The 17,162-nt window shown below is 48.8% G+C and overlaps 1 protein-coding gene across 6 annotated transcripts in view; it reads left to right on the top strand.

The window, feature by feature from the left end:
- The window catches only part of PAX8 (paired box 8), a 39,179-nt gene that overhangs the window by 4,365 nt on the left and 17,652 nt on the right, over window positions 1-17,162 (top strand). For 4 of the 6 annotated variants that reach the window (XM_081868495.1, XM_081868493.1, XM_081868491.1 and 1 more), the window contains exons 3-5: window positions 12,425-12,590; window positions 14,856-15,056; window positions 15,768-15,856. In XM_081868495.1, coding sequence (XP_081724621.1) covers window positions 12,425-12,590; window positions 14,856-15,056; window positions 15,768-15,856 — 456 coding nt within the window. The remainder of the gene's footprint in view (window positions 1-12,424; window positions 12,591-14,855; window positions 15,057-15,767; window positions 15,857-17,162) is intronic. The other 2 variants (XM_081868494.1, XM_081868492.1) reach the window with 1 other exon arrangement.

Genomic DNA, 17,162 nt, shown 5'->3' with positions numbered 1-17,162 from the left:
AGTGCCTGGCGTGCTCTGGTCCAGGGGGTCACGAAGAGTCGGACACGACTAAACGACTAAACAATAACAGTGCTCGATGCAACAGAGAACGGAACCGGAGCTCCACCGGGAGATACAGTGGAGGGCGCGTAAGACCTAGCAGCTCCTGGGATGCGGGTACGGTACACACGTGCAGGATGACCCGCTGGTTTCTAGCCCAGAGGGCAACGGGGCCGGGACGTTGGCTTTGGCTGTGCAGGCAAGCGAGGCCGCCCTTACTTTCCCTGCGATGCCCAGTCTTCTCCAGGCGGACACCCCGGTTTTTCGGCGCCAGCTGTTTGCCCCCCGACTGCTGCCCCATGGAAATGGCTTGCTTGAAGCCAGCTGGCGGGCGACGGGTGCAATAAGAACCAACTCCTAGGGGCTGAGGTTCCTTCTCCCTCCCATTTGTGGGTGTCGCCGCGTCGCCCCCCAAGTTGATGGGTACTGCTATTCAAATGGTGTGCATGTGCTACGTCTTGTGATCAGTTATGTTGGTTGGGATCTTGGGCAGTCGGGCCGAGGAAATCTGATCTGGAAGTCCGTCACGAGGAGCAAAAACCAAGTGAGAAGCGATCGGTCTTGATCAAAGTTCTTTTCCTCTCTGCTGTTTCCGGATCTTCTGAGACCCCGCGAAATTTGCTGCATTTCGCGCGGTGTCAGAGCAGAGAAAGTAACATGCTGGGACGAAGACGATGAGAAAGAACTCCGGGACCCCCCAGCTCGCAGCTTGAGAGGCCGGCGAGGCCAAATTCCTACCTGGCGCTGCGAGGTGCTGGGCGCTTCCAGACGAGCCTTCGAATGTCCTTCATGCAATTTTGCGTCTAGATGGAATTCGGTTGCAAGAGCCCGGCAGCTGGAGGATTTTGCTGCGCATTTCCCGTTTGGGAGCCATTCCATGCCCGAATCCTTCTCAATTGGCTCGCTGGCTTAAGAAACCGCATTCCAGGAAGAAATCCCTCGCCAGCCCAAGGGATACCGCGGGCGCTGCTTTGAAAGTGAACTTTTTACAGTTCTGCTGGGCTAGGCTAGTGCAACGAGCAATCAGGGGAAATCACGTACCCCGGGGGTGCTGACGTGGTGAAGAGAAGCATTCAAAAATATTGGGGGGGGGTTGGGGGGAGGGAACAACAAAGCCCACACAATTCTGTCGTGTTCATCCTGTAGATGCACAGACCCCACCAAGTGCAAGACCCGTCCTCGAGTCCCTACTGCTGCTATTTTCAAGAGCATCCACAAATATAATTCTTCAGGCTTGGGTGGGAGGTGAGGTTATCCTACTTTTACCCAAAGCGCCGCAGTCTTTGTGCTCTTTGCAGCCCCATCCATGGTGCTGAAGCGGATGCGATCCTCACGGTCTTTTCCACCTCTGCAATTCTATGATTCTATGAACTGAGAAAGTAGGTGAAACAACCTTCAGTTGTTGCTGAACCGCAGCTCCCACTGTCCTTCCTGGCTATTGGCCACAGTGACTGCCTGGGCAGACTGGAATTGGGACCATAGCAACATAGAATCATAGAATCATAGAGTTGGAAGAGACCACAAGGGCCATCGAGTCCAACCCCCTGCCAAGCAGGAAACACCATCAGAGCACTCCTGACATATGGTTGTCAAGCCTCTGCTTAAAGACCTCCAAAGAGGGAGACTCCACCACAATCCTTGGCAGCAAATTCCACTGTCGAACAGTTCTTACTGTCAGGAAGTTCTTCCTAATGTTTAGGTGGAATCTTCTTTCTTGTAGTTTGGAACCATTGCTCCGTGTCCGCTTCTCTGGAGCAGCAGAAAACAACCTTTCTCCCTCCTCTATGTGACTATCCTTTTATATATTTGAACATCCTCATGACCTCCTCTTTATCCAGGTGGCAAACTGCACAAACTGTGGAGTGATTCTGCGTTATCTGTTCTCCTTTGCCCTGTTGGGTCAGCTTCCACCAAGACCAACTTATAACATGGAATAAATGCACCACTAATGCACTATTCTTGCGTCAAAAACATGTTGCAGAAAGTATCTACTACAGTAAAATACCAGCCTCTGGAAGGGCCCTCGGTTTCCATGCCGTGTCTTCTTCTTCTTTGGTGATCATTTGTAGATGAGTAAGGGATGCGGGTGGTGCTGTGGGTTAAACCACAGAGCCTAGGACTTGCCGATCAGAAGGTCGGCTGTTCGAATCCCCACGACGGGGTGAGCTCCTGTTGCTCAGTCCCTGCTTCTGCCAACCTAGCAGTTCGAAAGCACAGTGCAAGTAGATAAATAGGTACCACTCCGGCGGGAAGGTAAACGGCGTTTCCATGCGCTGCTCTGGTTCACCAGAAGTGGCTTAGTCATGCTGGCCACATGACCTGGAAGCTGTACGCCGGCTCCCTCGGCCAATAAAGCGAGATGAGCGCCGGAACCCCAGAGTCGGGCACAACTGGACCTATTGGTTAGGCACCCCTTTACCTTTACCTTAAGATTGTCTTCCATAAACACAGTTTTAACAAAATAAAAAAATTCCTTCCAGTAGCACCTTAAAGACCAACTAAGTTAGTTCTTGGTATGAGCTTTCGTGTGCATGCACACTTCTTCAGATACACTGAAACAGAAGTCACCAGACCCTTCTATATAGTGAGAAGGTGGGGAGGGGTATTACTCAGAAGGGTGGTGGGATTGGGTGATTGGCAGATAGCTGTGATGAGCCTGTTGACGACTCTTAACGACTGCAATAGGTCTTGCAGGAAAAAGCAAGGGGTGAGAAGGTGAAAAATGGCTTTGTCATGTATAATGAGATAAGAATCCAATGTCTTTGTTCAGACCAGGTCTCTCCATGGTTTTAAGTTTGGTAATGAGTTGCAATTCAGCAGCTACTGAATTGCAACAGGCTCATCACAGCTATCTGCCTATCACCCATTCCCACCACCCTTCTGAGTAATACCCCTCCCCACCTTCTCACTATATAGAAGGGTCTGGTGACTTCTGTTTCAGTGTATCTGAAGAAGTGTGCATGCACACGAAAGCTCATACCAAGAACTAACTTAGTTGGTCTTTAAGGTGCTACTGGAAGGAATTTTTTTATTTTGTTTTGACTATGGCAGACCAACACGGCTACCTATCTGTAAACGGTTTTAACAGTGAGTCCATAAGTGACTGTGGAGGCCAATTCTGGATCCACACGTCCTTCCACAGTGGGGACATAGGTTTCCGGGCGGGAGTTGGTCACGGTGAGGGTTTGCCAAGCTTGCCTTCCTCTTAGCACGTTTCTCCCTTTTGTCCTGAGTTCGAGTGTCTTCAAAGCCCAGGGAGTGTTTGCCCAGCTTAGGGAAGGAGGCGTGATGCTCTGACAGGATCCTGGACTCCTGCTGCCTTCTTCTCAAAGCCAGGCAGTGAAGGCCTCTTCACCTGGGCGGCAGAACCTCAGTAGGTGGGCAGGCAAGGGAGTGTCAATCAGCTAATCCGCCCTCTCTGCCCAGCCTTGGCATCAGGCCACACCCCTCCCCCATGTGCTGGCCCCTCCCCCTGCTTGCTTTTTTCTTAAAAAAATGCACTGCTTGTGTGAGAACGCAAATACCAATTCCAGCTGCGTTAGCTTATCTCTATAAGCTATTCGGATAAGGTTGCACAGGCTTCTATAGCAATTATGGTATCCAAGGATGCTTTAGGCAGACTTGGATTATCTTCTCCCTGGTTTATGTTTCCCTCTTAACAAATAAATCACTCTCAGGCTGTTTAAGTAAATAAATTGTTAGATTTACTCACATCCAAAGTCTTGGCAGGATTCAGCACATACAATGATGAAAATCAGTGATGCAAATCAGACAGGCAATCATCCTTAAAAGTTATAGTCCAAAATGGAGTATGCTCTCTGGACGAGAGTTTACAGACATCCTATCCCATTGTAGGTAAGAAAAAGTGTGTGCAGTGACAGGAAAGGAGTAAAGATTTCGTTTGTATTGTTCCCCTTCCTGCTACACAAGTTTAGAGGATATGACATCATAGAGTCGCCTGTCTGTGACTATCCAGCAGCCATGCATTTCTGATTTTGGCTGCACATCCCTCTCACAAAAAACAAGTCCCGTGAATAATTATTTAAGGCATTGTATAATAATAATAATTTATTATTTATACTCCGTCCATCTGGTTGGGTTTCCTCAGCCACTCTGGGTGGCTCCCAACAGAGTATTAATAATAATAAAAAAAGGCGATTAAACATCAAACATTAAAAACTTCCCTAACCAGGGCTGCCTTCAGATGTCTTCTAAAAGTCAGATAGTTGTTTATTTCCTTGACATCTGATGGGAGGTTGTTCCACAGGGCGGGCACCACTACACTATATGTTTAGCCTGGAGAAGGGAAGAGAAGACTGAGAAGGGGTCAGAAACCTTAGATCAGGGGTTGGCAGGGGGCTGGTCCACTGTCCCTCAGACCTTGTGGGGGGGCTGGACTATGTTTTTTTGGGGGGGATGAACAAGGGATGATGAGCAGCGTGCAAAAGGGCTCCAGAGAGGGGCTGCTTTAAATGGCGGCCGCTCGAGAGGGGTGCTCAGCCAACTGCGGCTTCTGCGTCTTGCGAGTGGCAGGGGCTGGCGGAGGGATGATGAGCTGCACGTGAAAGGGCTCTGGAGAGGGGCTGGCACCAGACCATCCGTGGGCTGGATCCAGAAGACAATAGGGCCGTATCCGGGCCCCCCCCCAAGCCTTAGTTTGCCTACCCATGCCTTAGACCTAGGGTCAAACGTACCTCTCCAGACCTCTTTGTTGTTGGAGAACAGTAGATATATTTCAGTGGTGTGCAGAGAGAAAGCCAGGTAAGGCTACTCATTGTAAGGGTAAAGGAAAGTTTTGGTTTGGTACTTGCAGCAAACAAAGCTATGCTAAGTTTGGGCTGGAGGGAAGTGTCAGAGCACTTGCGCTTGTCTGGATGGAGAAGTTTGTGTGTGAAGAAAGCTCTGCTTTTGCACGACTGGCACGTAGCCTACTGCATAAGTGACACCTGGTCCCCTGCTCAGTTTTACCTCTAAGTCCCACCCCATCACTGGTATGGTTGCCCCTGCAGGATAATGACCCATGAGCTGAAAAAGGGTTAATCTTAAGGTGTTTGCTCCAGAGGGCAAGAGTAGAGATTACAGGAGTGCAGGAGGTTAGATTTTGTTTGAACATTAGGAGCAATCTTTTGATAACAAGTGCGGAATGATCCTGACACCAGTTAAGCAAGTGGGGTAGCGATGGACTTTCTCTTCATGGAGAGGGTGGGCAGTCATTTATTAAGAACATAGGAAGACCTTGCTGGATCAGGCCAGTCACCCTGCTCTCATTGTGGCCAAACATATGTCTGTGGGTGACCTACAACCAGGAATCTCCCTTTCTGCAGCTTCCAGAAAAGGGTATTCTGAGTTACTTCTGCCTCCGACTTGGAGGGCACTAGTAGCCATTGATAGCTCTCTCCTCCATGAATTTGTCTAATTCTCTTTTGAAGCTGTCCAAGTTGGTGGCCATCACTGGAGGATTTTCTGGGGGGAGGGAGGAATTCCATAGTTTAACTATGTGCTGTGTAACTGAGTACATTTTACAAACTTCAGTCATGTGACCGAACTTAATGACCTTTTCTCTAAGCTAAAAAGTCCCAAATGCTGCAATCTTTCATGTAGGGGAGTCGCTCCACCCCTTCACTGTTTTGCTTGCCCTTTTCTGAGTGTTATTGGGGAGGCTCACGCAGGTGGCGCTGTGGGTTAAACCACAGAGCCTAGGACTTGCTGATCAGAAGGTTGGCGGTTCAAATCCCCGCGATGGGGTGAGCTCCTGTTGCTCGGTCCCTGCTCCTGCCAACCTAGCAATTGGAAAGCACACCGGTGCAACTAGATAAATAGGTACCACTCCGGCGGGAAGGTAAATTGTGTTTCCGTGTGCTGCTCTGGTTCACCAGAAGTGGCTTAGTCATGCTGGCCACATGACCCGGAAGCTGTACGCCAGCTCCCTCGGCCAATAAAGCAAGATGAGCGCCGTAACCCCAGAGTTGGACACGACTGGACCTAATGGTCAGGGGTCCCTTTACCTTTACCTTTACCTCTGGATTCATTTCTTTGAGCAAGGGGTTGTGCTGGATGCCCTCCCAAACCCTATGCACTTCCCTGGGTTCATGATTTAGGGCAGCATTTCAGACAGATAAATAATTTCAGAAGCGGCATTGGCAAATCCTTTTGGTTTTCAAGAAGAGAACTGGGATCTATAGTCTGCCCTTTGGACTGCATTACTTCCACACCAAGGTTCAAATAGTGATGACAAGTGCCAGGAAGTATTTTCAAGAGATGTTGGCAGATATCTCTTTAGGTAGAAGGACAGAATTATTGAGTCTTCAGTTCAACATATTATGAAGTGGGAGACATATTAATAAGCTGAAAACCTACCTGTCAAAAAATGTAAAGCATTTGGAAACAGTTTCTCTCTCTTCTTTCTTTCTTTCTTTCTTTCTTTCTTTCTTTCTTTCTTTCTTTCTTTCTTTCCTTCCCTTCTTTCCTTCTTTCCTTCTTTCCTCCATAATTGTTATTGCCCTCTGCATGATTGCTCTGGCCTCATATTCCATCTCCCCTCAGAGGCATTCGCAATTCTGTCGTTATTCTTGTATTAGTGCTGAGCCCATTAAAGCTAATTTGTTCACCCTAATCTCTATTTATTTTTCCCTAGTTGATATTAGATTTTCCTCTCTATTGCGCTCTCCTGATTCTTTTTCCTTTTGGTCTTTCTAATGGGTTTCTCTGTTAATGGTACCCAACCTTCCTTCCTTCCTTCTTGCTTCCAAACCCACAAATCCTCCCATTAACTCCTCGCTGTCCTCCTTCTGCTCAAACCCCGGATAGGTGGCTTTTTGTTGGGCTGGGTTCAGGACCCTCTGCAGGAAACGCTTCCTTTGTGCAGTGAGGCGGTTACTCCTTTTTTTCAGAGGATCCAGACCTCCTTCCTCCTGGGAAAACATCTGTTGTGGAGATGTTACATTTCCCCAGGACTTAAAATAGGCTGCGCCATAGAAACATGATTTGCCCTTGATAGGTACTGTATCAAGGAGCAGGTATCAAGGAAACCTATTGGCTCATGTGAGTAATCACACAAGCTCCATTTGAGGATCACTAAAAAATAAAAATAAAACTACCATATGAGAAATATTAAAAGGGACGCGGGTGGCGCTGTGGGGTTAAACCACAGAGCCTAGGACTTGCCGATCAGAAGGTCGGCAGTTTGAATCCCCACAACGGGGTGAGCTCCCGTTTTTCAGTCCCCGCTCCTGCCAACCTAGCAGTTTGAAAGCACCTCAAAGTGCAAGTAGATAAATAGGTACCGCTCTGGTGGGAAGGTAAACGGCATTTCCGTGTGCTGCTCTGGTTCACCAGAAGCGGCTTAGTCATGCTGTACACCGGCTCCCTTGGCCTATAGAGCGAGATGAGCGCTGCAACCCCAGAGTTGGTGACAACTGGACCTAAATGGTCAGGGGTCCCTTTACCTTTACCTTTTTATGAGAAATATTGCATTCCAACATCTGAGGTTTACAGTTTTTTTGGTTTACCATATTGCCCTACTTAGGTCACCCCATTGGAATGATAATATGTGGGGCAGGACTTCAGAGAATCTTGAACTCTTGGTATGATGTGAATGCATTGATCAAATATCTGAGGAAGCCTTGCAGTCCATAGCAGAGGCTTAACTCCAGTACGTATATCCCCGGAGAAGAAGGAAGTGGGAAGTGATTTTAGTTTGCTACTTAGATTCAAGTGAGAAGGTGTCTAAGGCTAACACACTGCCTGTACAGGGTTTTAAAAAAATTCACTCTTTTCACTATAGTATTGTGAAATCAGGAGTTTGTTCCAACATAAATGGAGGCAAAATGCAGCCATAAATAAACAGAAGGGAAATACTGGGAATGTTCAGCGGATACCTGAGTTTTGGAGAAGTACAGAAAAACTTTTTCAAAAATTAAGGGGGTGCCTTCCCCCACCCCTGCAGCCCAGTGCTCAGTAAACCCCACTGAGCCTCTTGGGCTTGCCAATCAGAAGGTCGGCGGTTTGAATCCCCGTGACGGGGTGAGCTCCCGTTGCTCGGTCCCTGCTCCTGCCAACCTAGCAGTTCGAAAGCACGTCAAAGTGCAAGTAGATAAATAGGTACCACTCCGGCGGGAAGGTAAATGGCATTTCCGTGCACTGCTCTGGTTCGCCAGAAGCGCCTTAGTCATGCTGGCCACATGACCAGCTGTACGCCGGCTCTCTCAGCCAGTAAAAGCGAGATGAGCGCCGCAACCCCAGAGTCGGTCATGACTGGACCTAATGGTCAGGGGTCCCTTTACCTTCACCTAGTTAGAAAATAAATCATGGAAACTGGGGAGGGGAATGGCCTGCAGGAAGAGCCGGCACGCTGAATGCAGGCAAGGAGGGCATTTTGTATATCTAGTTTCAATCTTGTTGCTTGTCCATGTTCTCTTTTAGAATAGAGCAGTTGGGAGTGTTACTGGACAGAAATAAGTTTAGCTACCAGGAAGCGAGGGAGAGGGAAGGAGGAAGGGAGGGAGAGCTGGACTCTATTGCTTCCTGCTTACCATAGGTCAGGAAAATTCCTGACAAGTCCTGATTTTCAGGTGTAAAAATGGCTGCTGAATTAGCAAAATGTAAGGGAAAACCTGGATGTATGTCAATGCGACGGAAAAAGCAGTGGAAACAGCTGGAAAAAAACATTATTTTGGGGACAGGTTTCCCCAGAAAAGCTCAACAATTTTGGTAGTTTCCTTAAAAAAAGAAAGAACCAATTCTGAAATATGGCAACCCTATGTACGGAAGTGAGAGCTGGACCATAAAGAAGGCTGATCACCAAAGAATTGATGCTTTTGAATTCTGGTGCTGGAGGAGACTCTTGAGAGTCCCATGGACTGCAAGAAGATCAAACCTGGAAAAGAAGACTCCCTGGAAAAGTCCCTGATGTTGGGAAAGACGGAGGGCGCAAGGAGAAGGGGACGACAGAGGACGAGATGGTTGGACAGTGTTCTTGAAGCTACCAGCATGAGTTTGACCAAACTGCGGGAGGCAGTGGAAGACAGGATTGCCTGGTGTGCTCTGGTCCAGGGGGTCGCGAAGAGTTGGACACGACTAAATGACTAAACAACAACATGTTTGTGCATTCTGTGTTGGTGGGGTGGGCAGGATCGCAGGCTTCCGTGCTCTCCGTGTGATTCTCGGAACTGGCCTTGTAGGCAGGTCATGTCCTCCTGCCAGAGGCGGCTGCATTTGCCTGGAATCTAAGCTGTGCCTCTGATGCGTCAGTTTTAACTCTTGGCCGTGTTCCCTGGGAGCGGGGAAGGGAACTGAGCGGCCAGAGGTCAAGAATGTTAAACGTCTTGACTAGGACTAGCTGTACCTGCGAAACACAAGCCTGGTGATGCCATTGCTCATTATGATTCAAGGAAAACAAAAATGGTCGGGAGAACAACCTGTTGGACTGGGTGTGATGGCCTGGGATTCGGACTCGGGTGCTGAACCTGAGGGATCCCAGCCTGCACAGGATTCCCCGCCTCCAGAACCAGCTGAGCCGGGGCTGGGGCCTGAGCCTGAAGGGTCCTCACCTGTGCTGGGTCCTCAGGTGCAGGCATCAGCTGAGTCTGCTCTGGCTCCTGAGGTGATGGAGGACCCATTGCCTGCAGGTGCTCCACTCTCAGCCCCGTCAGGGGAAGCTGAGGTTGCCTCTGGGTCCCGTAACCCTCCAGCCTCTCCTGAGCTGCGGAGGCTCAGAGAAGAGGCGGAGGAAACTAAGTTCCCGCAGGAGGAGTGCTTGCCTCCAGGCCAGGAGAGGGGAGTCACCAGAGGATCGGGGCTTCCCTATGCCTTGGGGCAGATAAAAGCCGGCCAGCCCCAGTCCCAAGTTGCGGGAGCAACATTGTTGGGTGCCAGTTCCTGCCTGAACCCTGTCCTGCTTCCCGGCCAGAGCTCCTGACCCGCCCTGGCTCCCTGCTTGCAAGCCTGTTCCTGACTTCACCTGACTCCCTGCCCTGCACCCAGCTTCAGCTACTACTGACTGTCTCCACATTGCACCTTTGACCATGGACCAGACTTGGACCTCGCCTCTTGGGTAACCCACAGGACCAGCACACTGTGGCTGGCAACAGCAATGGCAGAAGAGAAGGGTCGGGAGGCAGGCTGGAGCACCCTGGAGGGGGGGAGGGATACGCACTGCCCTGCTGGCATCACAGTCAACTCCGGGAACAGGCTCATTCACCTCTCCACTCCACTTTTGGGAACATCTGTACGATTTTCTCAAGTCTCCTGGCAGTTCATCCCCAGCAGAGTGACATTCAGAAGTTGAGCCTGTCAATCATCCTTCGATGCTGAGAGTCATACTGCATGCGAGATGAAAGGTCTGTGAAATATACTCGGAGTCGAGTGTGGATTTCATGCTCTTTATTCAGCTCATAGTAGTGAGGAATGAAAGTTCCCCCAAAATGTCTGCTTTATATACATTATTTACACAATGGGCCCCACGTGATTGGCTAATTCCGGGATTCTCCTGTAGGCCAATCAGGTTGCGGATTCACTTCCACCTGGAGATGGATTGGGTGGGTCCTGCGGACCAATCAAACCGCAGCATTGTTCTAGGACCAATCAGATGGCTGCATTCTGAATCCTATTGTTCTAGGACCAATCAGACGGCTGCATTTTGGATCCTATTCAACTCAGTACATAACAGTCTGGGACTGGAACCAAACTTACTTCTGAGCCCCAGACCAGACAGACACAAGAATAGGGGTTTCTTAACTATTTTCTCCTGCATCATGGCCCTAATCCAGCTCCCAGCTGTTATTCTCCACAACAGGTAATTGAAACTTTGAGGGACAGGCATTTGAACTAGAGCTGTGGCGTTGGGAGGGCATGGGGTTAGATTTCCTGCACTATAATAATAATAAATAATAATAAATTTTATTTATACACTGCCATCCCCAGCCAAGACGGCTAACACCCGATATAAAAAAATTGATCGAAATACAACTTAATAAACAATATTAAAATACAACATCGAAACATTAAAATGCAGCCACCTTTCAGTGGAAACTCAAATAAAAATCTTTTTTGGGGATGAAAACGTCAAGTCTTCACCAATGTTACAAATATCCACGGTCCAGTTCAAAATGGATATTCTTCTCTGGAGGAGAGCAAAGAAACGTCTTTCCGCATTGCAGGTAGGAAAAAAAGAGAGTGTAGTGACAGGAAGGAAGAGATAAGGATTCATGTATTTTTAATCTTTTGTTGGAAGCTGCTCAGAGTGGCTGGGAAAACCCAGCCAGATGGGAAGGGTATAAATAAGTGTGTGTGTGTGTGTGTGTGTGTGTGTGTATAAAAAGTGTAACACTTCATGGTGAGTATTGACACCTATTTTTATAGAAAAAAATGCACTGGATTAACCCATTGTGTTTTTCCTGTCACCAGGTTGTTGTTGTTGTTGTTGTTATACTTATACTCCGCTTATCTGAGTGGGGTGTAACTATTATGACTGATTGCCCCAGTCAGACATCATAGAGTCCCCCCAGTACAGGTTCTGAAACTCTGTGGGCCATAGAGCCTGTTTGCAACTGTCTAGCAATCATGCAATCCCACACACAAACCGCTGTCCCACAAAAGGTGGGTGCCTTTCTCCTCTACCTGTAGCCCGTCCCCAAACAATGGCAACTCTAGGTGGCATTTAACTTTCCTCTTCTTTCCCCCCAAGGCTGGGAAATTACTCAGCACCCCCTTCACCACCCACAACTATTGGGGTGGTGGTGGAGTAAAGTACCCCAAGGAGAGGAATAGAAACCCTTCATCCTCCAATTAACAGAGCCCCACAATCCATCTAGAACAGGGGTCAGCAAATTTTTTTCAGCAGGGGGCCAGTCCACCACCCCTCAGACCTTGTGGGGGGCCGGAATATATTTTTTGGGGGGAAATGAACAAATTCCTGTGCCCCACAAATAACCCAGAGATGCATTTGAAATACAGTACAGTGGTACCTCAGGTTAAGTACTTAATTTGTTCCAGAGGTTCGTTCTTAACCTGAAACTGTTCTTAACCTGAAGCACCACTTTAGCTAATGGGGCCTCCTTCTGCTGCCGCGCCGCCGGAGCACGATTTCTGTTCTTATCCTGAAGCAAAGTTCTTAACCCGAGGTACTATTTCTGGGTTAGCGGAGTCTGTAACCTGAAGTGTATGTAACCTGAAGCGTATGTAACCTGAGATACCACTGTAAAAGCACACATTCTACTCATGTAAAAACACACTGATTTAGAAGGCGATTGGGCCGGATCTGGCCCCCGGGCCTTAGTTTGCCTACCCATGATCTAGAACCTTTTGTTAGCAAAAAATAACAGCAGTGGCAACAGCACTGAGACCAGCTCTCCCCATCCCTCTGGGGACTGGGTTTGTGTCTTAGCAGGACACGGAGGACTGAACCAGTTGGGCGGGGCCTTTGTGAATGGCCGGCCGCTGCCAGAGGTTGTGAGGCAGCGCATTGTAGACCTGGCACACCAGGGCGTGAGGCCCTGCGACATCTCCCGACAGCTGCGGGTCAGTCACGGTTGTGTCAGCAAAATCCTTGGCAGGTAAGCATGAAGGTGGCCACTCAGGGCTCTGCAGAGCTGGGGTGAGTAATGACCGTGCCGGAAGACGGATTGGCCTCTCGCTCCGAGAATCCAACTGTGGCATCAAGGAGGAGCTCTAGCCAGGGAGGCTGAGAGTAAATCTTTCCTGTAGCCATTTTCAAAGGCCTCATCCTGGGAGCATTCCAGAGGTCAGGGGTGGCCAGCTGGAGGGCTGTGGGCTCCATGGAACAATTTGCCATGCCCCTGATGGCCCAAACAAATTTACCGTATTTTTCGCTCTATAACACGCACCCGACCATAACACGACCTAGTTTTTAGAGGAGGAAAACAAGAAAAAAAATATTCTAAACGAAACAGTGGATGTATGATTTTTGTGGTTCATGCTGTGGCCACAGACATGTGATCTGACGGTAAGTTTGGGGTGGCCCAATGCAAAAATCCTGAGGATCCATGTGGATCCATGCTTTGTAACCACGTTTTTGCACCACTGCGGCCCCAGGCAACAGTGGGTGCATGGTTTTTTTTGGTGCAAGCTGTAGCCATGGACATGCTATGTGATCTGATGGTGAATTTGGGGTGACCCAGTGCAAAAATCCTGAGGATCCATGTGGATCCGTGCTTTGTAACCAGGCTCTCTGTCCCTCTCTTCTCCCCACTCTGGCTCTTCTCCCGCTTTGCTGTTTCAAAGCGAGCCACGGAGGAGGGAAGGAAGGGGAAACATGGATCCTCTGCTCACGACTGCAGCAGATCCCCCCGCCATCCGTAGGCATTCGCTCCATAACACGCACAGACATTTCCCCTTACTTTCTAGGAGGAAAAAAGTGAGTGTTATGGAGCAAAAAATACGGTAAATCATATTGTGGTGAAAGTTTTTGCTTGGTTTCTCCTGCAATTTTATTGTGTTGCTGTTTGACGAGCGTTCAAGGCTTGCGCATTTCCCCTCTCAAGGCAGGAGATCTTTCGGAAAGCTCATTTCACATGTACTCAAAATCTCTGGATACCCTTATCAACCACATTACAGAGCCTGACCATGACTGTTCATCCCTTAGAGTGGTGTTGTTGACGCAGCAGAAACTGATGTCTAAAGCAAGGAACTGTGGCTTAACGCCGGTTTACTAACCACGATCTTAGGCCGCCTCCAAATGAGCTTCTGTCGTTTCAGCTAAACGATAGTTTTGCAAGCTGGGAATGTTAAGTGACTAAGTGCTGTATTATTGGGACTTTGCAAATATAGGACGCCATGTAATCCTCTTGTGTTTTCTTCAAGTGGAAGTGCTCCCTTTCACCTGAAGAAACACCCTGTGCTTGAGGTGTAAGAAAGAAATCTGCTGTATACTGTGGGTTTTCCTGGTTGCCTACAGTGCAATTGCTTAACACAATTTTTGAAAGTATTCACCTTCCTACATGGATGTCTGAGCTAGTGAAGTGAGATGGACGGCCAGTTATGTGAGGCTGCCTCTGAAAAGTGCTCAGAAACTTCAACTGGCTCAAAGAGCTGCAGCGAGATGGGGGCAGGTTATAGGAAACAGATGATTCCCTTGCTGGAACAACCCCACTGACTATTAACCTGTTTTTGAGCACAATTCAAAATGGTGGTTATGGACCTATAAAGCCCTGCGTGGCAAAGGCCCAAGCTGTCTGAAAGGCCCTATTCCCTCATGCAAACCTGCCTGGGCCCTGAGTTTTTTGGGGGGAGTCTTCTCAGTCCCAACACCTTTTTGGAGGGCCTTCTTGGTGGCTGCTCCCAGACTCTGGGTCTCCCTCCCTGGAGAAGCCAGACTGGCCCCAGCCTTGCTGTCCTTCCGCCAACAAGTGAAGACTTTCTTGTTCCAACAGGGTTTTGGAACCTGACTGTTTTTAAGGAAAGTGCTGGGGCTGTGAAGTTTTCAGTAGTAACAATCTGTATGTTTTAAAAAGCACTGTGTTTGTGTGTTATTAAAGTTTTATTTTAAAAAATTGCCCCTCCCCCAATGTTTTTACCTGTTTCTGCTTTAACTGTAAACTGTTTTGAAAAAGCTGGGATGTAAATAAATGTAATAATCCTAATCCTAAAAATAAATAATTAGATGTGAGAAAGCTGCTGTGAGAAAGCAGATTGTTATTTTTTACTCCGCGAGGAACCCATTTTGAAATTTCCACTCTCGGCAGGAGCCCATCTCCATGTTTGCAAGCGAGATTTCAGCCGGAGGGGTGATAAAACTCTAGGCAATGCCAAGAACATTTCTTGTTGTGAGTGTGGTAATCCTATTACTTTGTCTATTGGAGTAGGTACTACGAGACGGGCAGTATACGGCCAGGGGTGATCGGGGGCTCCAAGCCCAAGGTGGCAACCCCGAAGGTGGTGGAGAAGATTGGAGATTATAAGCGGCAGAATCCCACCATGTTTGCTTGGGAAATCCGGGACCGGCTGTTGGCAGAGGGCGTCTGTGACAACGACACTGTTCCCAGTGTCAGCTCCATCAACAGGTGAGAGCACTCACCACATTCCATTGTGGCGACGGTAACCTGGGTTTATGGGGCCATTGGGCACCTAGCTAACATATCTGGAGTACTGTGTCCAGTTCTGGGCACCACAGTTCAAGAAGGACACTGGCAAACTGGAACGTGTCCAGAGGAGGGCAACCAAAATGGTCAAAGGCCTGGAAACGATGCCTTATGAGGAACGGCTAAGGGAGCTGGGCATGTTTAGCCTGGAGAAGAGGAGGTTAAGGGGTGACATGATAGCCATGTTCAAATATATAAAAGGATGTCACATAGAGGAGGGAGAAAGGTTGTTTTCTGCTGCTCCAGAGAAGCGGACACGGAGCAATGGATCCAAACTACAAGAAAGAAGATTCCACCTAAACATTAGGAAGAACTTCCTGACAGTAAGAGCTGTTTGACAGTGGAATTTGCTGCCAAGGAGTGTGGTGGAGTCTCCTTCTTTGGAGGTCTTTAAGCAGAGGCTTGACAACCATATGTCAGGAGTGCTCTGATGGTGTTTATTGCTTGGCAGGGGGTTGGACTCGATGGCCCTTGTGGTCTCTTCCAACTCTATGATTCTATGATTCTATGATATCTGAGCTTCTAACACTGGCCAGGTCCAGCTTCTGATCTCAGCAATGCTGCTAGCAGACGCAGGACCTTGCGTTCTTCCACAGACACCCTCTCCCAGCTCTTGTCTTCTTTTCTCTCCAGGATCATTCGCACAAAAGTTCAGCAGCCGTTCAACCTCCCGATGGAGAACTGCATGGTGCCCAAAACATTGAGCCCTGGCCATAACCTCAGTAAGTGCTCTTTGAATGGCTCCCTCCTGATCTGCACTCACTTGGCTCCACTCTCTGGGTTCAACTGAAAATAATAATAATAATAATAATAATAATAATAATAATAATAATAATATATTTATACCCCACCTATCTGGCTGAGTTTCCCCAGCCACTCTGGGCGGCTTCCAATCGAGTGTTAAAAACAATACAGCATTAAATATTAAAAACTTCCCTAAACAGGGCTGCCTTCAGATGTCTTTTAAAGAGAAGATAGCTGCTTATTTCCTTGACATCTGAAGGGAGGGCGTTCCACAGGGCGGGTGCCGCTACCAAGAAGGCCCTCTGCTTGGTTCCCTGTAACCTCACTTCTCGCAATGAGGGAACCGCCAGAAGGCCCTTGGCGCTGGACCTCAGTGTCCGGGCTGAATGATGGATTGAGAAGGTGATTGGGCTGCATCCGGCCCCCAGGTCTTAGGTTGCCTACCCCTGCTGTTGACAGATGTGGCAGGAAGTCCTCCTGGCTGGAGTAACATCCCCCTGTGTGTCCACTCTGGGCAAACAGGAAGTGTTGTACTTGACTACTTATGTTACATCCTACATTTGGTACTACACTTTGACTTGCACGTCAAAGTGCAAGTAGATAAATAGGTACCTCTCCAGTGGGAAGGCAAACGGCGTTTCCGTGCGCTGCTCTGGTTCGCCAGAAGCGGCTTAGTCATGCTGGCCACATGACCCGGAAGCTGTACGTCAGCTCCTTCAGCCAATAAAGTGAGATGAGCGCCGCAACCCCAGAGTCGGGCACGACTGGACCTAATGGTCAGGGGTCCCTTTACCTTTACAGTTGGTACGAGAGGGAGAGGGAGAGGGAGAGAGAAAGGGAGAGGGAGAGGGAGAGTGCATACAGCAGCCTCCGCCAGCCTGGGCTCTTCAGGTGTTTTTGACTATAACTCCCATGAGGTCCATACTTTGCATGCAGAAGGTCCTGGGTTCAGTCCTCAACATCTCCTGGCAGGGCTGGGAGAAACCCCAGCCTGGAATCTTGGAGAGCCACTGCTAGCCAAGTGCCGACAGATACTGAGCCTGATGGCCCAGTGGTCAGACCCAGGAAAAGTCCGCTTCCGATGTTCTAACACTTGCCAACCTTCACATGGAGTCCAGCATTGCTGTAGCGAAGGAGTGCAGGCTTTGAAGATCAGAGAATGTTGGGCTGCCGGAAATGCCAGCAGCAGGGAGACCAAGAGAGCCCTTGTTCCTGCAAGGGTCAAGGCACATGTAGGTAGGCCGGCATTATACCAACTGGAGGCCCTGGACTAGGAGACCTCGG

This window comes from Podarcis erhardii (assembly GCF_964252035.2).
Source record: "Podarcis erhardii genome assembly, chromosome: 7".
Classification (NCBI taxonomy): Eukaryota; Metazoa; Chordata; class Lepidosauria; order Squamata; family Lacertidae; genus Podarcis; species Podarcis erhardii.
Note: the sequence above shows the minus strand (reverse complement) of the source record. Positions and strands in the feature narration are given on the sequence as shown.